Here is a 23,046-nt window from a genome sequence, read left to right as displayed (position 1 = left end):
ATCTCTTTCCAAGAAATTGGTAAGAACCCAGTGCAGTGTTAATATCATGTAAGCAACAGTCATTAAAAGTGTGTGTGGGGGGGAATGAGGGTGTAAGGGGTTTTTTGATGAGCAGATCTGAGACTTAACACTAATTTTTCCAAAGATTTTTGAACAGGGATTCTCCTGTTTTCCAGCCTGTTGGCATGCAACAGTGTCACTCATTGACCTTTCGTAGAGGGTGATGCATTACCTTAGAACTTGCAGAAAATATTAAAAGGCAAAGGTTCACTGCATTAAACGGAAGATGTCTGCTATAAACATTGATCGTTTACCGAGGCTGTCTGATCCCAGGCCTGGAAGGTTTACATCACATTTCGCCTCTCGCGAAGCTAAATTGTCTTGTTACCAGCTGAGTTGATCCGGTTTAACTTCCCTCAGCTCTTTCAGGTGCTAAAACTTGAAAGACATGGAGTACCTGCAGTTACCTTCCCTCAAGGACAAGAATTGCATAGCCCTGATTTATCGGTGTTGTCATTAGTGTCTAATCAAAATCAAAAAGCTGGGTCAATGAGTTTGTTTCGGTTAAATGTATGTTTTTTTCTGTGCAAGTCATGGAATTTTAATCCAGAATATAGATCGAGGGCCTTTTTTCCTGACTAAGCTTTTTTTTATAGTGTACAGTCTTTCAAATATCCACTGTCAAGATTTTCACAGATGGTGCATTATTATGCTCTTTTTTCTTTATATTTTGAGTTACTTCCACTTAACTGATCTTTGTGTGCATGTGTGCTAACTCCAGATTTAATCTCCGTTATGTACAATATTTAATACAATTTATAGATCATTTCTACTGTTAGAGACCCCTTTATTTTGAAATTATTTTCCCAGAACAATTCAAGGCAGAGAAATCCATCTTGTATTTATTAAACAATCAAGTGTGAGATCTGCACAAATACAAATACAGATCTGTGAGCTTTCTTAGTGTACAGTATGACTGTCCAGATCCAATTCTGATGATCCCATAGGCAGGAGTTTGTAGAAGTAACCATTAAAATCACCACTTTCTAGAGACTAAAATCAACTGTGCTCAATTAAGACTGATTTGTTTAGTAAATTAAGATCTTTTGTGATTCAATATTTGGATTAGGGTCAGGATTCTACTAATTAAAAGGATTACTTGTAAGGTCATCATTAGTTTGCAATCTTTAGAAATAGGTGACCCTAAATTAACTGGACTGTAGCTCTCCAGGAGCAGGATTGAAGACACCTGATGTACAATCATATTCAACTATCACAATATGCAATAGCAGTTTCTTGTTAGAATTTACAGATATTTTCTGATTGACTAAAAGACGGAAAAGTGGGATATTCCAGGTGCATAATCTTAATGAAATAATGAAAGCTTAATTTCCAATTTAGCGTTTATATATTCAATCCCTATCTCTTTTGTCCTTTTCCTCACACCGTACCTAACCGGTTTTGCCTTTTTACTTCCGCATCACAAACCCCACCCCTTACAGTGTTTAAGTGACGGTGATTGGGCGAGACTGGTCGAGGCCGGCCTCTGATTGGATAGGGCTGCAGCCAATCAATCGCTTGGTCGTTTTCCCGGAGACATGGATGCGTCGCTTGTGGGTGAGCTGAAGAAACCGAGTTAAATGCTTGAAATGTTAACATGAATTAATTTTTCATGTACAACCAGCTAAATGCGGAAACAAATGAAAAGCTAATTTGATATGGTTACAATCCGTTAGCTGCTTCAAGAAGTATTCTGTATAAAGTACACTGCACGTACACTGCAACCGTAGCTTCCTTACATTGTGAGATCTGGGTGATTCGTTAAAATACAGGATAGGCTGCTGTAACAAATACAAATGATTGTGTGATTATAAACAGATTTATAAATCGTTTTCGATCCCATTCTTTCGTTGTCGTTTTCAGCTTGGTAAGTGATTATTTAAAAGGGCAGGACTGGAAGGTAACTGTGCTTCATCGGGCAGGTGCCTGTTGTGCAGCCTCGCTAAACCCCACAGTATTAAAACAGATTCAACAGATTCATCTTCATCACCGGCTGCGCGCTCTGTTCCTCCCCAGAGAAGCGGCGGGGGCAGAACGCGGCCCTGTCCATCGCGGCGGTGGCGATCGTGATCGGGATCCCTCTGTGGTGGAAAACCACCGAGACCTACCGCGCCGGGCTGCCCTACTCCCAGATCAGCCAGCTGGACAGCCTGCAGGTACTGTCCGTCGGAGCCGGGCTTCGCGCTGGACGGATCCCACTCTCCTCAGGTCTTCTCGGCCGCATGGTCTTGCAGTCCCGCCCGGACACCAGCGCGCTGCCCTTTCTCCGGTGCCTTTAGTGTGCAAGATTTAATGCAGAACCTGACTGTTTTGTTTTTGAAACTTACTGTAAGCCATCAATAAGCCAACTAGATAGACAGTTTTTTCTATCTCCTTACTCATTTTTAAAATGACTCATTTTGCCAGCACCCCCGTCACCCTGCAACTCACCACTGGCAGCCCCACTGGAGCTCAGCAGGTGTGAGCCTGGTCAGTACCTGGATGGGAGACCTCCTGGGAAAAACTAAGGCTGCTGCTGGAAGAGGTGTTAGTGGGGCCAGCAGGGGGCACCCACCCTGTGGTCTGTGTGGGTCCTAATGCCCCAGTATAGTGATGGGGAAACTATACTGTAAACAGGCGCCGTCCTTCGGATGAGGTGTAAAACCGAGGTCCTGACTCTCTGTGGTCATTAAAAATCCCAGGGCGTTTCTCGAAAAGAGTAGGGGTGTAACCCCAGCGTCCTGGCCAAATTTCCCCCTGGCCTTGACCAATTATGGCCTCTAATAATCCCCATTAGGGATTATTCACTAATCACTGCTCTCCTCCCCACTGAGAGCTGGTGTGTGGGGAGTGTACTGGCGCATCATCCAGGTGGGGCTGCACACTGGTGGTGGTGGAGGGGATCCCCATTACCTGTAAAGTGCTTTGAGTTGCGTGTCCAGAAAAGCACTATATAAGTGTAAGGAATTATTATTATTATTAATAATAATAATATTAATTTGCAGTAATAAATGTGGTTGCCTGCACTAATTGAGAGATGGGTTAGGAAGAAAACTACAGGACTCTGTAGCTCTTAAGTACCAGGATTGGAAGCCACAGACCTATGAAGCTGAAAAGCAGGTTGTCTTATTGCTCTCTAATATTTGTTGTGGTGTGTAATGTGTCCGTGCCTCTGTGTCCCAGCTCCAGCTGAGTGTGGAAGTCGAGGTCATCTTCTCCAGGGGCACCCTGACCCCTGAGCAGCAGAAGAGAGTCCCCCTGACTGACACGCGAGAGAAGGAGCAGCAGGTCGATGGTGAGTGGGGTGGGGGGGCTAGGGCTCGACCCAGGCGATCTGTGCACTCGGTTTGCTGGGCTTTAAATTGCCTTTTCCCCATCTTCAATGTAGGACTGAGGTGGCTAGATGCTGATGCTGTTGTTCCCTTTTTCTGTTTCACCAGGAAAAACCAGCCTGAAGTACCACTATGAGATAAAGTACCGCACAGCCACAGTAATGGAGGAAGATGCCCTTGAATTGCCCACAGCAAAAGGTGAGATTCTCTGTGCCATTTTACTGTTGTTGTTGGAATTCTCAATGTGAGTAAGATTTAGATCACAGAGAAGGTGGTTGTGATGTTATTATAATAATAATAATTGATTACACTTATATAGTGCTTTTCTGGACACTCCACTCAAAGTGCTTTACAGGTAATGGGGATCCCCTCCACCACCACTAGTGTTCAGCCTCACCTGAATGATGCAGCAGCAGCCATAGTGCACCAGTACGCTGGGGTAACACCCCTACTCTTTTTGAGAAACACCCTGGGATCTTTAATGACCACAGAGAGTCAGGACCTCGGTTTTACGTCTCATCCGTAGGATGACGCTTTTTTACAGTATAGTGTCCCCGTCACTATACTGGGGCATTAGGACCCACTCAGACTGCAGGGTGACCTACTGGACCCACTAACACCTCTTCCAGCAGCAACCTTAGTTTTTTCCCAGGAGGTCTCCCATCAGGTACTGACCAGGCTCACACTTGCTGAGCTCCAGTGGGTTACCAGTTGTGAGTTGTAAGGTAACATAGCTGCTGGTGATGGCATGTTCTGTACCAGCTTTAACAGAAATGTTTCATGTCTCCTGCAGAAGCTGACCTCTCTCTGTTCCAGCTCAGCGAGAGCCCCTGTGGTTCAGTGGTTGTGTACGTGATCCCAGAGTCCTCCCCCCTGCTCCCAGAGGTAGGTGTTGTCACCTACACACAGTGACCTGAAGCTGCATATAGTCTAGAGCAGAGCTCATCTTTCAAACCCATAGGCCTGTGCTGTGTGAGACACTCCTCCGTGCCACACACTGAACACACAGTCTCTCTTCACAGCTGCAGGGCCCCTGTGCTTGAAAACCATGCACAGAGCAGGGCATGCCAAAAACAAAACTCCTCCTTTGACGTCTGTGCACGACCCAGTGGAGGAGTCCTGGTCACACTCGTGTGCTCCTTCTGGTTTAAAACCTCCAGGAATGAGAAAGCACTGACACACTTTGCACACGAGAGAACAAATTGCATGACTATACACTGTATACAGCTTTCCTGCAGCTGTTCAGACTGAGGAACCCTATTTAACTGCACAGAGAGGACTGACACAGAGCCAGAAAAATAGCTTCCCTTAAGCGTCTAAGTGTCATGATATTTGAGGTGAGCCTGGCCGGTACCTGGTTGGGAGACCTCCTGGGAACAACTGCTGCTGGAAGAGCAATCTGGCAAATCTTCTGCCAAATTTGCTGGAAAATCAGGCAAATTACTCAAATTCTTTAGTGTTGAAAATCTGGCTTCTGTAGCTACTAAATATTGTTAGAGTCTCTGTCACTAGAGAACCCATATACCATTGCCTGTCTTTATTCCACATAATACTCAACATATTGTGACCTTCAGAAGTATAGGCATTGAAGTAATGATGGCCAAGGATGCTGTATCTGAATTACACTCTTAGCAGCAATCAGAGGAGCTAGTTGGGTTGGTCTCCTCTTCTCTGTCAGTAACAAGGTAGAGGCTGATATCTGTGACAGAGTGTCGAACCTCAGACATGCCCAGCTCCTGTCCTGGAGCTGCATCTGCAGGGCTGTGTTTCAGCTCTGCTCTTAATGGCTTACACGAGGTGATCATGCGCTCGAGAAGTGGACCGTTCCAAAGGGCTTTGGCTGGCGATGCCAGGAGCTGTCCTCCTCTGTCCCGCATGACTGATTTTGATGTTGCGTTGCCCCCCCTCCCCCCGCAGGGCATCAACGTGTACGTGGGCCAGCGCCGCACGGCCCTGCTGCGGGCGCGGCCGGGCCGGGCCGGCGGGCTGCCGGAGGTTCTGCAGGCCCTGAGCCCGGAGGTGGAGCGCGTGGTCCAGACCATGTCCTTCACCGACGCCGACATCAAGGCGGCGCTGAGCGATCGCGTCCCCATCGGCCGGCTCAGCAGGGAGAGCCTGGCCGACCGCATGAGGGCCTTCAAGTCCAGCCCTGGTAGGGGTCTTTTTAAAAGATCGTCATCCGGCGTCTCCTGAGACCACTCGTATCATCAGGGTCATTCAATCCCAAATTCATGAGAAATGTGGGTATTTCTTCATAGTACAGGGTGGCTCAGAGGTACCGTAGTTAGAATTGCTGTCTGCAGTGCTTGGGCCCCTGGGTTCTGTTCTGGATCTGGGGTGCTATCTGTGTGGAGTTTGCATGTTCTCCCCCCCATGTTGTCATGGGATTCTTCTGGGTGCTCCGGTTTCCTCAAACAGTCCAAAGACGTACTGGTAGGTTAACCTGCATATTGTGTCTGTATCTGTGTGTCTGCCCTGCAATCTGCTTGCTGGGAGGTGAGCAGCCTTTGGCCTCTCATTCCTGTTCTTGTCTCCTCCCTGCAGGTTATGAGATCACTTTCAGTCTCTTGAACCCGGACCCCAAGTCCCACCACCTGAACTGGGAGATAGAGAGCGCTGTTCAGAGCTACATTCAGCCCCTGCTGGACAAGCTAGCACCTGTTGCCAACTTTTCTGTGGATTCCCAGGTACTGGCATGAAGTGTTTGATCATTATTTTTTTCAATGCTTTTCTGATGGAGCTTACAATGGAAAGGTTCTCTATAGAATTAAAAATGAATTAGTTTGGGTTGTCATGTGACTGATCGGTTTTTGCCGTTCTGTGGTGTCAGATCCTGAACTACGCCGTCTTGGGAGTGAACCCTCGCTACGATGGCAGTGTCCCTGGCTTCACGCTCAGCGCGGACAGCCTGCCACACGTCATCAACCCTGTGGAGGCCAGGCTGGGTAAGGCTGCCTGTCCTCCTGCACTCGGCCTGTCTGCATCAGCCTCCGCCGTCTGTCCTCCTGCACTCCGCCTGTCTGCATCAGCCTCCGCCGTCTGTCCTCCTGCACTCCGCCTGTCTGCTCTCCATGTATATCATTTGTTCTCCCTCATTCTCTTCCTCGTCAGGCTCCAACGCCGCGTCCTCGTACCCGGTGCTGAACTTCCTGCTATACGTGCCAGACCCACCGCACTCCCCGCTGTATATCCGAGACCGGTCCGGAAGAGAGGTGCCAACCAACGCCTTCCACAGCCCGCGCTGGGGTGGCATCATGGTACTGTCGCCCTTCCGCCTGCTGCCCAGGGAGGAGACCGGGGTCTAGAGGCACCTCCCAAGCACCCCTGCATTGGTCTAGCTCTCCTGCAGCAACAGTCTCAGCACTCAGTATGAGTGTCTGCATCAGGCCATGGACTCTTTGCATGGCAAAGCTAACAGATATGGAGGTGTTGAACTGGTGTGTGGATAAGGCCAGCAGCTATAACACCATGAAGGTCACAACTGGCCGCCCACTAAAGCTCAGCAAGCATGAGCCTGGTCAGTACCCTGATGGGAGACCTCCTAGGAAAGCTGAGGTTCCTGCAGGAAGAGGTGTTAGTGGGATCAGTAGGGGGGCTCAACCCACTGTCTGTGTAGTGCCCCAGTATTTTGAAGGGGACACTATAGTGTAAAAAGGTGCCATCCTTTGGATGAGATGTAAAACTGAGGTCCTGACTCTCCATGATCATTAAACTCCCAGGGCATTTCTAGACACGAGTAGAGGTGTTATCCAGGTGTCCTGGCCAAATTTCCCCCCTGGTCTTTCCCAATCATAGTCTCCTAATACTTCCCATCTAATTGTTATTACATCAGATATGCTAAGTAACATGCACTGCTGAAAGAAGTGTCTTCTGTTTCCAGTTATGTTCAGAGAATGAGGCAGAGCATGGCAGGTATTACAGTATCGCAGTGGGCAAGCCAGCCTCTAAAGATTGCAATAGATCCAGTATATTGAAAGAAGGCTATACAAGGATTAAGCAAGAAGCACTCTAAAATAATTCTTGGTAAATTCAAATAAGGTTTTCTTGATAAAAAAGCAGCCCGACTCTAAACTGGCGAAGGAAATTACACCTGGCCACATGAACACCAGTGCCAGTTTTCCCAGAAGCAGGTTAACCTACCAGTATGTCTTTAGACTGTTTGAGGAAACCGGAGCCCCCAGAGGAATCCCATGACAACACGGGGGAGAACATGCAAACTCCACACAGATAGCACCCCAGATCCAGAATCGAACCCAGGGGCCCCAGCACTGCGAAGCCTCTGTCCTTGTGATTGGGTAAAGACCTGCTGCTGCGCTGTGTGCACATCTGCCCAGCTGTGCTCTTGTCTCCCTCCAGGTGTACAACGTGCGTGAGCAGCAGGTGGAGGAGCCCCAGTTCCCAGTGCACGTCGACATCGACATGGTGCGCGTGATGGGCGTCTTCCTGGCACAGCTGCGGTGAGTCGGGGCTCCCTCTCGCCACGGTTCAGGGCCCATGTGCAGTTGGGGGTCTCCCCAGCCCGCCGATTCGCGTATTCCCAATTCAATCGGGCGTGGAAGGAGAGCGGAGCGAGCCGAAGGCTGTGAAGCACAGCTTTCAGATCAGCGGGGCAGCAGACTTGGGGGGGTGGCGAGACCACTCCAGCTAGTGTCCGAGCCTCTCGGGCCCCCTGCCCGAAGACCCACATCTCGGGGCGCTCTGGTCTTCATATCATAATGAACACTCCAGGTTCTGTGTCAGCAGTGTGAGTGACAGTCCTGCTGCCTGTTTCATTACAGTGAAACAGGTGTTACTCATGAAGACAGTTGATGTGCAGGCTGAACGGAGAACAAAGATTCCTGTTGTTTATTTTAGCTGATTACTATACGTTGGTGATTACTGTTGTTTCTTTTAGTTGTTGGGCGTTATTTAAACTAACTTAAAGCCAATGCATTAGTGCTTTCAATACCATATAAGGGATGCTTACGTATGGCTTTTAAACATACATACCATATACTGTGGTACATTATGAAACGGTATAAGGGTGAATTTGGTTAGATGCAAATCTGGCTATTTGTGACAGTTCTCTGCACCGAATCCTCGCAGGTGTTGAGAACCTACTGTGTACTTCCCCCGTGATGATCGAGGTGACGCCTGCTCAGCGCACACCCCACAGTTCCACACCCAGACCGCTCGGTCACGCTCGCCTGTCTGTGATCTGAGCTGCCGAGGGCCAGCGTTGTGACAGACGGACAGGCGGGTCTGGCTGAGCTGAGTGGGTGCTTATGGGTAGGGTGAGTCGCAGGTCTCGGCTTGATGACGATGCTGCCTGGGGGTAGGGCGTGGGTGTGTCGCTCCTGCCTCTGATGCGCCGCGTCCCTGTCCCCGCAGGCTGCTGCTGGGGGTGCAGCAGGTCCACGCCCCCCCCGGCTACCTGCTTCAGAGCCCCGGCAACAAGGGGCTGACGGACTGGGAGCTGGACCGCCTGCTGTGGGCCCGCGCCGTCGAGAACATCGCCACCGCCACCACCACCCTCACCTCGCTGGCCCAGCTGCTGGACGAGATCGGCAACATCGTCATCGACGACCACATCGCGGAGCAGGTGAGCGTGACCCCGCCGGTCATTGAAGAAAATCCGAACCCACACCTCATGGCACAGCATGCCTGCATGGCTCTTTGCTCTGCTGCCACACGGCTCCTGGATCCTGGGTTCGAGTACTGGACCTTCTGTGTGGAGCTTGCACACTCCTAGGATGTTTCTTGAAAAGAGTAGGGGTGTTACCTCGATGTCCGGGCCAAATTCCCCCCTGGCCTTTACCAATCATGGCCTCCTAATAATCCCCATCTCTGAACTGGCTTCATCACTCTGCTCTCCTCCCCACTGAGAGCTGGTGTGTGGGGAGAGTACTGGTGCATCATCCAGGTGGGGCTGCACACTGGTGGAGGTGGAGGGGATCCCCATTACCTGTAAAGCACTTTGAGTGGAGTGTCCAGAAAAGGGCCACTTTTTTAGTGATTTTTCACCACACTGACAGATGGATCAGGTTTGCACCCCCTGCTGGACAGATTGCACTCCTTCCTTGCCCCAGTCTCCTGACTGAAGTGTAGGTTAAGTGGGATTCTTTCGGCAGCCGCTGGCTGTTCCACTTGGTTGAGGAAGACGTGATCTGAGCGAGGTCCTCCTCTGCTTGCAGGTGTACAGCGCGGTGAGCTCGCTGCAGCTGGCCGTGGCCGAGCTGGAGGCCGGGAACCTGGCCTTCGCCTTCCAGTCCAGCAAGGAGGCCATCCTGTCCTCGGAGAGAGCCTTCTTCGACCCCTCCCTGCTGCACCTCCTCTACTTCCCCGACGACCAGAAGTTCGCCATCTACATCCCCCTCTTCCTGCCCATGTCCGTGCCCATCCTGCTGTCGCTGCTCAAGATCGGCAAGGAGTACCGGCAGAGCCGCGCGCAGCGTCCAAAGAGGGACTGAGAGGGGCCCCGCTCGGCCTCAAGTGGACCCCCTTGACCTCTCTCCTCTGGTTTTCTATACATGCATCTACGGAGTGTGCAAGGAACAAGTCCAGGTTTATTTTGTGCTGAACGGAGAAGAAAAACGCAGCGTTTCTTCTGATGCTTGAAGAGGGCTCCACAGCCGAAACGTTGCGTTTCTCTTCTTCTTCTCTTTTCAGCAGGGAATAAACCTCTGCTTGTTCCTTTGCAGCCCACGCGTGCTGACGCAGCTCCCTGCCTGAACTGTACAGAATGAGGGTGTGTGTGTGCTTCCCCTGAAGAGGACCGGCATGGTAGTGCTTTGTCAGGGCGTAAGACCTACTGCATCCCGAAACCTTCTTGAAACGTTCTTCAAACGGTGCACGCACCTGGATCAGGAAGGTTCAAGTCCTACTTCTCGGTCCCCTTGGCACCATGAATAGAAATATGCGTCACAAAGCAAGCAGCTAGCCTGCCTGTCATTAGGCATGCAGTAATTGGAGTAGGTACGTCAGCATGCGTAGGCTGTAAAAGAACGGCAAAGGGTTTATTCCGTGCTGAATGGAAAAGTGTAGAAGGCTGCACAGCCAAAATGTTGTCTCTTTCCCTTTTAACATGGAATAAACTTTTATCTGTTCCTTTGTATACAGTAAATTACTAAGGTGTCTGCTCTACGTTGAGACCAGCGCACTGGTTTCAGAAGGGTTGTGGGGATTGGCTTTCTACCGGCATTGGGCCCAGCACTGAAATATGCTCATCACTGGATTATTTTCGAGTCTGCTGTTCATGGATCGCAGACTTTCTCGTTATGACGTTTTGGGTGCTCGACGTGTCTGTTCATTCGCTCCTGCAGCTCAAAGGATCCGCGATGGACTCGGTGTCGGAACGCTCTCCTCTGTCGGATGGTTTTCCCGGCAGGATGTGTTGAACGTGGAGGCAGTAAACACAGTACGAATGTGATTGATCTGGATGCCATGCTATTTCTGTCTGGATCAGTATATGTATGCGTGTGGTTGTGTTGTTTTCTTGAGTATTTGTTGTTTGTGTTTCTTAGAACCTGTTTTCTTGTGGGGTATTTCTTCAACATTCTTGATTGTTGGATTTATCTATTAAGAGAACAGTTAAGCAGATGCTGTATGAAGCACAGTGGGTGAGAGAGAAATCTGTGTGAAAACTATTTTATTTATTGTGTTGATGGTATATTTTAAGATTCTTTAACACCTTGATAATAACCCCCTACATGAACACGGCTCTTTGTATTATAACATTAAGAATTTAAATGTAGAAATTAGAATTACCTCACGGCCAGTGTTGTTGCATGAGAATGAAATGGATTTCCTATCAAAGATCAATTATTTTTATTTCTAAACTAGAAAACAGAGACTCTCGGGAAAGGGAATGTCAGTGTAGCTCCGAGATGAATTCTGGGACTTCGTTGGCACAACAAACCTTTCCTAGAGCAGAAAGTTTAAATATCACACCTGTGGTGTTCCTTGGCAAAAGAGTTACAGTTCCCAGCAATAAATCAAAGCCTAGACATTAAACAGAAAGTAAATAAAGTGTATAGGCACAAACAAACTGCTTGAAACCTGCATGTTTCTACAGAGGTTACCCAAGAAAGACTGTACACGATAGTGGTTGAAACAGGCTTTAAATCCATGCCTGCATACAGCACAGGTAGTAGTTCAGGTGGGTAGCTGCGTCAGCATGCGTAGGCTGCAAAGGTATGCTGCTTACAATTGTATATGGGGTTGTACTGGTAACTTGCAGAGAATGACCTCTTAACTGGCTTCATCCTCTCTAGAAACCAGGAATGTATTTCCATTCCCAGGAGCTGACAATATTCCCGAAACTGCCTTGGGAAAAGAGGAGGGGTGCAGGCTTTTTGGGAAAAAGAGTTGTGGGGAGGTGGGGTGGGGTGAATTGCCCCTTATCCCCGTTGTGCTGTTGTGTGCCTGGAATGTGGCGCCTCTCAGGCTCACAGGCGAGACACGAGCACCCTGCTGCCAGCCTGTTTCACACAGCAGATGCCCCGGGCTGTCGCCCCGGTCCCCATGCCTGTGTCCAAGTGCATGAAGCCGAGAAACTGCAAAAGGCCCTACACGCGTTTCAGATTTTTAAGATATTAATCAGACGTTTTCAATTTGTTACATTACTGCTCCCTTTTTAAAATGGGAAGGTAATGACTCAGGGCCCCTTGCGACAAAAAAATACAAGTGTTGACTGAATTAAAATCAGGCTTTTCCATTCAGTGGCCAATTTCAAACTTAAATCCATACACTCTGCCACTGACGTAGGCTTGAAGTGAGCTGTTTTTAAATTTCGTGCTGAAATCCTTGTTTTCAACGTAATGGAGTGTTGCAGAGTGAGGTTAAGGCCCATGCCTGCTACTAACTTTGACCTGAACGTGTTTTTTTTGTTGTTGTTGTTATTGTTTTGTACTTTTTATTTTTGGAGGGGCAAAAAGAGTCGCACCAGAATCTCTGTGAATCAAAATAAATAAAAACAAACACAGATGAAGTGTGACTTGTGAGTCCTCTCCAGTTCAGGGAAAGTGTCCCTGCTCTTTGTGTTGTCTAAGGCTGATGTTTGTGTTGGTTTGTTGCTGCTTAGCAACCAATAACTCTGCTATGGGCTCAGTGAAGAGGGTGATCGTGTTTAAATTTCTGTTTGTTTGTCAAGCAAACTTATTTCAAATACTGTCGGTTATTCCACAAAGTTTTAAAAAGAGAGCACACAAAGAGAAAATGGCCGACTGTTCCCGCACGGAGTGGCCGGTGCTTTGTCTATACAGAAGCCAGGAGCCTGGATGCCCTTGAGGGGTTTTATCTGCTGTCCAAAGAGACTAACGGACACGGTTACCCCCCCGTCCAGTTCAGCTGTGAATAAAATCCACATTCTTGAAAACACTTAATCTGTGGAACTGCTTTCAATCTTTCATTTTCATTGCTATCGCCGATTAAGGCAATAAATAGTTTGCATTTCGATTTCAGATTTGGGAGTCATCTTTCGAAAAGCGTCTCATTCAAACAAGTTTTTAAAAGCGAGTGATGCACAGCACACTTAAGACTAACAAGCTATTTATCTGTAATGTCTGTTTCTGGGCGTCTGGTCCTAGAAATCTGATTTCTCAACACTAAACCGTTCTTGGATACACTGATATTGTAGGGTGTCTTTTATCTTTTTGTTTTTTTGCATTAGGCATTGTAATACTATCGAAATCTCTTATTTTTTCAAACCTACTTTATGTAGGTTTTGCACAATTTGAAATTATGAGGTCTGTTGATTGTACATTGCCTTCGATAAATAAAGTCGCTATTTTATAATAGAAAAAAAAACACATTTTCTCAGTTTTCAGAAACTCATAGTAATTTGAAACTGGCGCAGGAGGGGCTTCGGGCGACGCGACCTAAACGACGTCACTGTAGCGTGTGGCCCCCCAGCATAAAAGTTCAGGGTTCGCTACAGGTTCCTCCGTTATTTTATTTGCAGCAGCGGAAGAAAAATATCGAAAAAGCCAAAGCCTTTTATACATTTATTTTCCCTAGTGGGCATTTAACGTACTCGGTGTTTTAATTTTATTTTCCACGCTGGCGCAGCGAAGTGGTAAACAGGGGATTATTTTATAGGTCGGAGGTGCACTTCCAAGCCGGAGAGCGCGGAGCGGGCTCGGTCGGTTGTGTTCCTCCGCCAGCGCAAGACGGTTCAAACGACTGGGACAGCCGGCGCCATTTTGAAGAAGGCAGGGAGCGGAGTGAGTGCGTGGAGACCGAGGCGCACGCTAGAAGATAAACGGGGCATCAAGTTTGCAGCACGTGAGCCGTGAGCGGGCAGGCTGCTAGCCGTTTGTCATTTTTTTTGTTTTAAGTCGCGGTAGTAGCGGTTGAGCGGTTTCCTCGCACGATGTCTGGCGGTGGTGTGATTCGGGGCCCTGCTGGGAATAACGATTGTCGGATCTACGTGGGGAACCTGCCCCCAGATATCCGCACCAAGGACATCGAGGACGTTTTTTACAAGTACGGGGCCATCCGGGATATCGACCTGAAAAACCGGCGCGGAGGACCGCCGTTCGCCTTCGTGGAGTTTGAGGATCCCAGGTGAGGGAGCCGGGCAGGGAGGAGGGAGAGGCGCCGTGGGCAGCACGCGCGGCCTGCGCGGCGCGGGCCTAGGGGGAGGCGCGCGCGCGGTGGGTCCCGTGTCTGCACGATCCTGGTGGTCGGGGCACCCGGAGCCCTGCCTCGTTTGTGCTCGGGGGGCGTTTGTTATGCCTTTTTGTTTTTTCTCCATCGATTGGGCGCGGAGTCTTGTGCAAGTCGAGAGCTAAGGACCCGTTGAGCGTGCGCCTGGCTCTTACAGGTCATGCGGTGTCGTACCCTGTGGCCGGGGCGCTGGAAGTCGATTGCCTGGTCTGTGCGAGGGCGCACACGCGTGTTCCTGGCTACGTGGAGCTGTACCGAGCGTTGGTCAAGCTTATCTGAGCAGATCACTCGGAATTTCGATGAGGCCCTATAAAAACTGCGATGGTGCTGATATAAGCTTCTAGCCGGCTTCTCCCGCGACGCGGCGAGGGTCCCAAAACCCTCCAGAGTCTTTGTTCCTTTGTTGATTGTAAAAAGTTTTCTCTTGGCCCCGGTTTATATGCTGAAGCAGTGATGCAACTTTTCGATCGCCGTTGCAGCGTTGTAAATACAAATTGTCGTCTGTTAAACTTTTTTTTGTTTCCTTCCGCTGGAGATGAGGGACGGGGTCGATAATTAAAATAACCTCGGGGTTTCCCCTAACTTTCGGGAGATTAAACACCAGATGGGGGGGGGAAATACTAGTTCACAGCGCCGTGAAACCATGCTTCACCTGCTACTTTTCAAGCATGCAGGATGTTTCCCCTATTGTGGTGGTTTGGCGCTCATTTTCTCGCCATGTGACGACCGCCGCCAGCCTTGTTGTAGTGGAGGAAGCTGGCGGCGCTCGGAGCCTTCTTATGATTTCTGTGTCTAATTCTGTCAATCGCGGTGAAATATTTGGAATACTGGCATTCACCGACAAATGCTTTATCTTTATTGTAGTTTGCGTTTGCCCCCACCTCATTCCTGACCCCATCTTTGTCTGAAACAGTTCATGCGTCGACTTTGCTCACCTGGTGTCTTTTATTCCTGAGCTGCCCAGAAAAATGAACATTTATTCGTGCATGGGGGCACGTTCAAATGATAGTAGTGCCAATGGAACAGTTTCGAATTCATAATATCACGCGGTTATGAAAACGTGCTGTGCGGTTTGGTTTATCGCGATATGGGACCTGCTGACGACTCGCCGGAAACGCGGATGAGACTGAAAGACATGCGAATATACTCGAGGTACTTTCTGCAGCTGGTGTTCGCCTGTATACACGTGTCTTCCCCTGGCAAACTGTAGGGTGCCTTCCTGCTGTTGTGGGGAAGCATATTTGTTTAAATTAAGCTTTGCTAACCAGCAAACAAATCCACTGTCTTTCCTTCTTGTACACCCTGGTTTCTGAAATAGCTTCAAGTCCTGCGTGTGGTGCTGTTTTCAGGGATGCTGAGGACGCAGTATACGGACGGGATGGCTATGACTATGATGGATACCGCCTTCGAGTTGAGTTCCCCAGAAGTGGGAGGGGCACAGGTAGAGGGGGCGGAGGTGGGGGGATTGGAGCCCCCAGAGGCCGATATGGCCCCCCCTCTAGGCGATCGGAGTACAGAGTCATAGTTTCAGGTAAGCCTCACTACTGGATATTGCAAATCTCTATGCATGAAGTACAAATGGAGTCTGTTACTCTTAATGCAACAAATGATTCTATCTTATCAATTCTTCAGTATACTAGTCATGAATGATCTTTTTATCAAGAGAGAGAAGTTCACATTTGGAAATATTTCCCAATATTGTGAATTTCTAACTGCTGTGAAATCATTTCAACAGTTACAATTAGTCATTGGGCAGTAATAGTAATAATTGCTTACACTTATATAGTGCTTTTCTGAACACTCCACTCAAAGCGCTTTACAGGTAATGGGGACTCCTCTCCACCACCACCAATTTGCAGCATCCACCTGGATGCAGTGAGTGTTTTTTTGTGGGTGGTCAGTTACAAATGCATCTTTCATCTTGTATTGATCTGGGTTCTTCTGCTTTGCTTCCAGTTGCTTCTTTTGATCAGGTCTGCAATTCTCTGCTAGGCTCATCTTCTCTTGTAGAGGTCTTCCCAAGTGGCAGTGATTCTCTCGTATGTTATGCTGACGTTTTCCGAGATGGAACTGGTGTTGTGGAGTTTGTTCGCAAAGAAGATATGACCTACGCTGTACGAAAACTGGATAACACTAAATTCAGATCACACGAGGTAGGTTTGAGGTTTTCTAACTGGACCTGCATTGGATACAAAGTTCATAAATGTTGGATTTTTCTTTTAAGGTAAGCAAATGAGCTGGATTTAATGACATTTACTGGGACCTTCTTGTAAGTGAGATGTCCCAATGAATGTCGCCTGTAGTTTAAAGTGTCATTAGGCTTGGTGCCAAGCTCAGAATGCCATGCTGGAATACTGGCCCTGTGGTTTAAAAGATTTAACTGACTCATTTTTGCCCATTAGCCTATTCTAAAGAGGTATGTATGTTGGGCACTTTTTGAAACTAATGAAACGGCTTTCTAAGACTTGTATTTCCTGAAATATCTAATTTATGTGATTTCCCACATGTTTCATTTTCCCTGAAGCAGAAGGTGTCTCATTGATCTTATAGTCTGCATGAATGTGTGCACAGAAACTGCTACTTTGACAGTTACCTCTTGCATTGCAGAAGATTCCCAACTTTTGGTCAGACCAGCGAATCTATTCGCAGCTTAAACACCTTTTAAAATTAAGCATTTTATCCTGGTCTAGTATTTTGTGCACAGCAAAAAAAAATACCGCCCCTATATTAGAGGGCTGTTGGTCTGCTTCTCCTTTGGTCTTGCTTACCAGGGCACATACTTGTGCTAATGAGGGAGTAGATCTCAGCTTTAAACGGGGAGTTAGAATGATCCCCACCTGGCTTCCCTTTCTCCGTATCCAGAGAGGGTTGATTATAATTTGCCTTTAGGCAGAAGTCAAGAGGTCGTGGCTTAACGCAGGGCGGCTTGTAAAACCCTGGGATTCAAGTGTGTGCAGCTCGTGCTGCCCACTGAAAGGCACTAATGGGTTCACGTATCCCAGATGCCTCAGCAGTGAAAGGTTGGGGACTACATATTGGGATGCAGCCTAATTGCCTTTCATGTTGACAATGTCTTACTGGGGTGTCTTAGCCTTAATAATCCCCCCGTTGATTTGGGCAAAGGCCGTGTTTTTAAAAAAACCGTTAAACCTGTAAACCTGTTCTGGTTTAGCAGTGTCTTCTGACGGATGCAGGGATTCTTGTCAGAGGGGGAATCATGGCGCGTGCAAACCCGTAGCGGGGCCTGACATGAAAACCCAGTTGTTTGTAGTAGATGGAAGGGGACAGGCTGACAGGAAAGACAGAGATGGTAAGTGTCTGTGGACGGCTTCCCCCGGGGTGTTTTTTTCATGAGCCAGTTCTCTCCGTGTCCACCAGGGAGAGACCGCGTACATCCGTGTGAAAGTCGACGGCCCCCGGAGCCCCAGCTACGGACGCTCCCGCTCCCGGAGCCGCAGCCGCAGCCGGAGCCGCAGCAACAGCCGCAGCCGCAGCCGCAGCTACTCGCCGCGGCGCAGCCGAGGATCGCCGCGCTACTCGCCGCGCCACAGCCGCTCCCGCTCCCGCACCTAGGCCCGCCCGCGCCCCGCGCGCGCCCCCGCTCTCGGGGTCCTTCGTTGTCGTACAGAATTTTCTTTCCCTGTTTTATTAAAGTTTGCTACGGTTTTTGGATATTAAATTGGTTTTGCTGGTGACCTAGTTCTTCATAAAAGAAAAACTGGTCTGTGGACATGTCCCCGTCCTGTCCTTCCCAGTCCTCCCACTCCGCAGTCGACATTTTCCCTGTGTGCCCTGCCTGAAGTGTATTTTAAACACTGTATAGCCTGTTTTTTTTTTTACAAATTGAAAGTCTGGGGTCTTGGAGCCGAAAACAAAATTGGTATTGCTTTGTCTTCCACCATTTTGTCAAAGGTGGGGTTTACTGCTTGCTTGTTTGGGCGGGGGGTGGGGGTGGGAGGGCTTAACCTGCTTTTGTGGAACAGCGGGAGTCATTGTAAAAAATTTTTTACCTTTTCATGTGTCTTTCTATAGACATCTGAAGCGAAGGATTAAAGAATGCTTTGGAATAAAGGATTGTGAAGCACAATTCATTCATAGTAGGATAATCAAAGCGTGTCTAATTGGAGGAGGAGGAGCAGTCAGATCAATAATGGAGGCAATGGTATGACACCAAGTGCTTCAGTCACTTTTAAGAACTTGGCAGTATTGAGTTTGAATAGACAGCACCATGGTACTTGGTTTTTAGTCGCAGAATGCCATGACTGACACTTCAACCTTTTTTAAAACTTTAGTTGTGCTTTGCCATTTTATTTGACATTTATTCTCCACCCCTCCCCCTTCTGTCATTGATCAATACTGCTAAGCTTGCATGTCCTCGTCTGACTGAATGTAGTAATGCTTGTGCGCCGTCTCGTGCAGGGGTGTTTTTCCTTTTACCAGGTTCACATTTTTACGTGTTCTGTGCAGGAGTTATGTATCTTGATTTAAAGACCCTAGCATGGCATTGGACAGTAAATGTAACTTACCAAAATTGCAGTTTCCGTAACTTTTTTGTAATACATTAACATAGTGCCTGTGTAGCGTCTTAATTCCCTCAGCAAGCTGTAGTTTTGGTTAAAAATCTGTAAGTGTAGATATTTGAAGCATTGACCCCCTCAGTATGTTAAAAATACTTGCTTATACTGTGCTGCACCATTGACTTGCCTTGGGAGCTGATCATTGTCTGGCATCCTCCATTTGTTTTGTATATATTAATTTTTAACTAATAACCAGCCATATGATCTCCTCCTAGTTGCATCATTTTTAAGGAAAAAAAATAGCTGTTTGATTACAGTCCTGATTCTAACTTGTTGCCTCCTTTTTTTTGGTTTGCCGGTATTTAAAGGTTTGGATTGGAGGCGGGGCTCACTGGATCCCAATCCTTGGAGCCGGATCATTGGATCAATTCATAATCAGAATAGGATAGGGAAGGATGGATTCATGGAGCGGGATCATTTTACCGGGAACTGTAGGAGTGGATTCCCCCCACCAAACCACATAATCGCGGAATTCAAAATCATCTTTTTAATTGGCTATTCAAAACCAAAATCTCAATTTATCTTTTTTCTTTTAATTTTTGGAGTCCCAAAGGCACACGGTCATGGGATTTGGCTTTTTTATTTTTGTATAAGAGGAGCAAAGCGAGGACCAGGAGGCTGGATCAATCTCCTTGGATGGAATACGCATGAGGAGTTTGGTAAATAGATGGGAATAAAGTGGGAGGGATGGGGGTTGGTGGCTTAGGTTTAAAGTTCCTTTTGGGATGGTTATTGCCCTGATAAAAACTGGCGAGATCAGGCCTTTAATTGGATTACTTCAAAGTCATTTTGTTTAGTTTGTAGTTTTTTTTTCTTCACAATAAAAATCTAAAACTATTTGGGAGTTTGCCTTTTGTTTGTGTATTCAACATGGTGATTTCCTATGGCTTTTCTTTACAGGCACTGGACGAGTATGGTTTTCTAGGTCTGTTGTGTCACTTCGCCACATTAATTTGCTGGTGTTTATAGCAGAGTGAAGCACGGTTAGGACATCGAGTGTTTGGGAAATGCCCAGAGGGAGACATACCAGAAAGAACCTTGTCTCGAAGTCAGTCTGCGTGATGATTTGAAGGCTTTTACATTATGCTTCATAGAGGATACTGAATCCTTTTTTAAAGTACCTCTTATAACGCTAGATCCTAATTTCTCATTTTTCATAGACGGGATGTAAGATTTATTTTTAGTATGTTGGTTTAAGGGTGCTGAGTCAGGCTGTATGAGTAGTGGGCAACAGGATATAACTTGTGGGCTGCTGAGTGGCTTAAAGCACTATTCCCTTTTAGCTCTGGTATGAGGCTGTAAGAATCCCCTCATCCCTGAGAAAGATGTGAATTAAGATCCATTTATATTGCATTGGGAAACATCAGGTAAATGCCGTTTGTCCATTGTCGTCTAGGGCAGCCCTTTTAACTAGTATACATTACATACTAAATTCAGTTCTAGATTCTTTTTCATTAGATTTTGCATCCCATCATTGTCAAAATGTGGGATGGAGTTGTTGAACCAAAGATTATATATCTAGATAATACCGAAAACATGCTGGTCACCATTTCATCCTTGGTTACCTTAAAATGCAAATGATCTGCCAACGATTTTAATCCCAGGTCCTGGAGGGTTGGTGTGCAAGTTGGTTTTCTAAGTCAATTGGAAGCAGCAGCTGCAGAGTTGAGATGGTGATAAATTAGTGCAGTGGAGTCATTCGGATGTTGATTTAGAGAGCTCAGTTGGAATGATACCTAGAAGACTAAAACGAATTGGACCACCCCACTCCAAGTTCTGTTCATCCTTTTGAGTTTCTAAATGAATTGCAGAATTGGCTTGAATAAAAGAACTGTGGGTCCTGTAGCTATGTAGTATCAGATGGTATTAATTTTCTAGTGTGGAACTAATTCTGGAGTAGAACTGAAGTTATTTCCCTTTGCGATTGTGTTGCACTGCAGCATGTATGGTTTGATTGTGTGGTTACTTAGGAAGCAAAATCCTTGGTATTTCAAGTTCTGCAAACAATATAATGTGGTTGATTAGTGATTCATATCCCTGGTTTAGGAAAAAAATATTTTTAAAATGGAACTTGGGAGCTGGAAGATGTAGGAAAATAAGCCAATAACAGTTGATTTGCATGTGTCCTGTAATAATTGATATGTCAGTATATGTTTCATACATTGAGAGGCAGTAGGGATGGTGTCATGAAATGTGTTACCATGTACTTCATACATGTTGTGCAGTGTTCTGGGCATTAATATCTTCATTGGTTTAATCAGTCTTCATTTAAATAAAATTTAAGATTTTTAAAGAATGTTTGTCATGTTTCTTTTGGTCATCTTGAACGAAAATGGATGGAGATACTGTATGAATAGTAACTCCTTGTAAATGTAGGACATTTTGGAAGTGGTTTAAAAACACTTGAAAAGGTTTTTAAGGTTGTACCACTGTACAATTAGGGCTTGGAGCTGTCACAATGTCATGAAAGATCACAGGTCACAGAGTGAAGGGACTTGATTTCTATTATGTTATTAAGGGCAGCACAGTGATGAGCATTGCTGCCTCACAGAGCTGGGGCCCTGGGTTCAATCCCTGGGGTGCTGTCTGCAGGGAGTTTGCATGTTCTCTTCTGTGTGGGTTTCCTTCTAGTCCAAAGACATACAGTCATGCTTGAAAGTTTGAGAACCCTTCAAGGTGGTCATTATTGTAGATATATGAACCTGAACTCTTAATGAATGTCCTAAATAAAGACTTCCCACACATAAAAAGGGATTTGAACTGATAGATTATTAGACTCTATGTAACAAATCACCAGATATTCTTGTGTGCAAAAGTACATGAACAGTCAATAACACCTATAACCAATTATCAGTCTCTGACATCTTGCTGGAGGGATTTTACAATACTCCGCTAGCTCTGCGAGGTTTGAAGGAGAAGAGACCCTCTTCAGGTCCTGCCACAGTATTTCAATAGGATTTGGGTCAGGGCTTTGGCTTGGCCATTCCAGGACACAGAACCTCTTCTTCCTAAGCCATTCTTTAGTGGACTTGCTTGAATGTTGAGGACATTCTTCTCAAGAATTCCTTCATATTTCTCAGAATACATGATTCCCTTAATGATGTCAGGTTGCCCAGGGCCAGAGTAAGAAAAACAGCCCCATCGAGGACACTCGATGTGTGTCTGCAAAACAGTGGATTTGCAGAGTCCGAATCTTCTTGAAATGGCTTAATAACCTCGTCCAGATTGATGAGCATCTTCTCCTTTTTTCCTCAGTTCTGCTGATGTTTCCTTAGTTTGAGGCGTGATGCTAGACCTGTAGGAAGAGTAACTGACCTGCTTTCTTGCAATTGTTTATGTTTAATCCTCCCTAACACATCAATTCAGATTTTCAGTTTCATTGGTTATCTCAGTTAATTGGTTAACACTCTGCCATTGGCCCACCTGATCCTGCTTCACCCTGATGTAAGTCATAGAGCTAAGGGTTCACATATTTTTGCACATTGCACAATTTCTGTATACTGCCTGTATTATTTTGCTGCATGGACATTTTCTTTCAAAACACTCCCATTGGTGAATAATAATACTTTATTTCAATTCGGAAGCGACAGATTCTGATTTAAATATGCATTTTGTGGTGACAAAAAATCTCAAAGATTGATATGGGTTCACAAACTTTCAAGCATGACTGTGCTGATAATTGGCTTCTGCAAAATTTACTCCGGTGGGAGTGTGTTTCCTGCAGGGGGTATCCTGCCTCGTGCTCAATATCTCCTGGGATAAGCTCCGGGCCACTGAGAATCCGAATTGGATAGGTGGTTCCAGAAAGTGATGCGACACTGACAGCGGGGCCGTTTGTGTTATGAAACCAGAAAACAACCTTTGGGAAGAACTCCAGAAGTCAACGGGCTCCTGCAGCTGTGCCTTAGGTGAGTGGAGGGCTCCTGTTCGCTGTAAGGGACTGTGACAGTCAGCGTTCGTTCCCCAACGCCTTTTCCATCTGGGGTGGTAGATCCACAGGGCTCTGTCTGCCCCACGACTTCATGGGAGACCAGCCTCAGTCCTTGGGAAGAGAGGGAAATGTCCCCTTTTCATTAATGCAGACTTGCCCAGGCTGAGTTGCTCGTCCATGGACGTGCGGGGTGTGCCTTCATCGGTTTCTGAGACCACCGAGATGATAAAGCTACGTGGCCCAAGTTCCCCTTCCGATGCAGATTTAGTGGTTCAGCTGCTGTGCATGCTGGGTGTGAGCTACAAGTCATAAAATGGTAAGAAATAGGTTGATTTCCTGGGCTGTGATGAAAGTACTTGGAAGAACTAAGCAGTACTTCATGCTGCTGTGCGTGAAAGATCTGGGGTAGCTGCTTCTCCTTCACTCAGAGCTGGGGGGTTCTCAGTGAACATTTTGGGGCTGGGGATGTGCCCCCTAAGCATTTTCCTCTAGCAGAACCGGACCCAGAGGACGAATCTGC

The 23,046-nt window shown here is 47.0% G+C and overlaps 2 protein-coding genes across 2 annotated transcripts; both read left to right on the top strand.

Moving 5' to 3' along the window:
* Nucleotides 1-1,509: 1,509 nt before the first annotated feature.
* Nucleotides 1,510-12,339, top strand: pigs (phosphatidylinositol glycan anchor biosynthesis, class S). The gene is made up of 12 exons (XM_069184160.1): nt 1,510-1,617; nt 2,077-2,216; nt 3,223-3,334; nt 3,480-3,569; nt 4,165-4,256; nt 5,289-5,523; nt 5,916-6,058; nt 6,202-6,316; nt 6,483-6,628; nt 7,728-7,828; nt 8,742-8,952; nt 9,545-12,339. Exons 1-12 carry the CDS (start codon nt 1,599-1,601, stop codon nt 9,818-9,820), a joined length of 1,680 nt encoding a protein of 559 aa, XP_069040261.1. The 5' UTR covers nt 1,510-1,598; the 3' UTR covers nt 9,821-12,339.
* Nucleotides 12,340-13,300: 961 nt separating this feature from the next.
* Nucleotides 13,301-20,891, top strand: srsf1a (serine and arginine rich splicing factor 1a). Its single transcript, XM_069184161.1, has 4 exons — nt 13,301-13,916; nt 15,368-15,601; nt 16,048-16,171; nt 17,397-20,891. Exons 1-4 carry the CDS (start codon nt 13,723-13,725, stop codon nt 17,589-17,591), a joined length of 747 nt encoding a protein of 248 aa, XP_069040262.1. The 5' UTR covers nt 13,301-13,722; the 3' UTR covers nt 17,592-20,891.
* The last annotated feature ends 2,155 nt before the right edge of the window (nt 20,892-23,046 follow it).

This window comes from Lepisosteus oculatus, chromosome 26, assembly GCF_040954835.1.
Source record: "Lepisosteus oculatus isolate fLepOcu1 chromosome 26, fLepOcu1.hap2, whole genome shotgun sequence".
Lineage (NCBI taxonomy): Eukaryota > Metazoa > Chordata > Actinopteri > Semionotiformes > Lepisosteidae > Lepisosteus > Lepisosteus oculatus.
Note: the sequence above shows the minus strand (reverse complement) of the source record. Positions and strands in the feature narration are given on the sequence as shown.

Excerpts from the sequence above, each read along its gene's own strand:
- pigs (XM_069184160.1), top strand. Across the intron at positions 3,570-4,164 it reads TGAATTGCCCACAGCAAAAG|AAGCTGACCTCTCTCTGTTC; the intron begins GTGAGATTCTCT and ends TGTCTCCTGCAG. Across the intron at positions 7,829-8,741 it reads GTCTTCCTGGCACAGCTGCG|GCTGCTGCTGGGGGTGCAGC; the intron begins GTGAGTCGGGGC and ends CTGTCCCCGCAG.
- srsf1a (XM_069184161.1), top strand. The coding sequence starts at position 13,723 with ATGTCTGGCGGTGGTGTGATTCGGGGCCCTGCTGGGAATAACGATTGT. Across the intron at positions 15,602-16,047 it reads ATGCATGAAGTACAAATGGA|TGATTCTCTCGTATGTTATG; the intron begins GTCTGTTACTCT and ends CCCAAGTGGCAG. Across the intron at positions 16,172-17,396 it reads CTAAATTCAGATCACACGAG|GGAGAGACCGCGTACATCCG; the intron begins GTAGGTTTGAGG and ends CGTGTCCACCAG.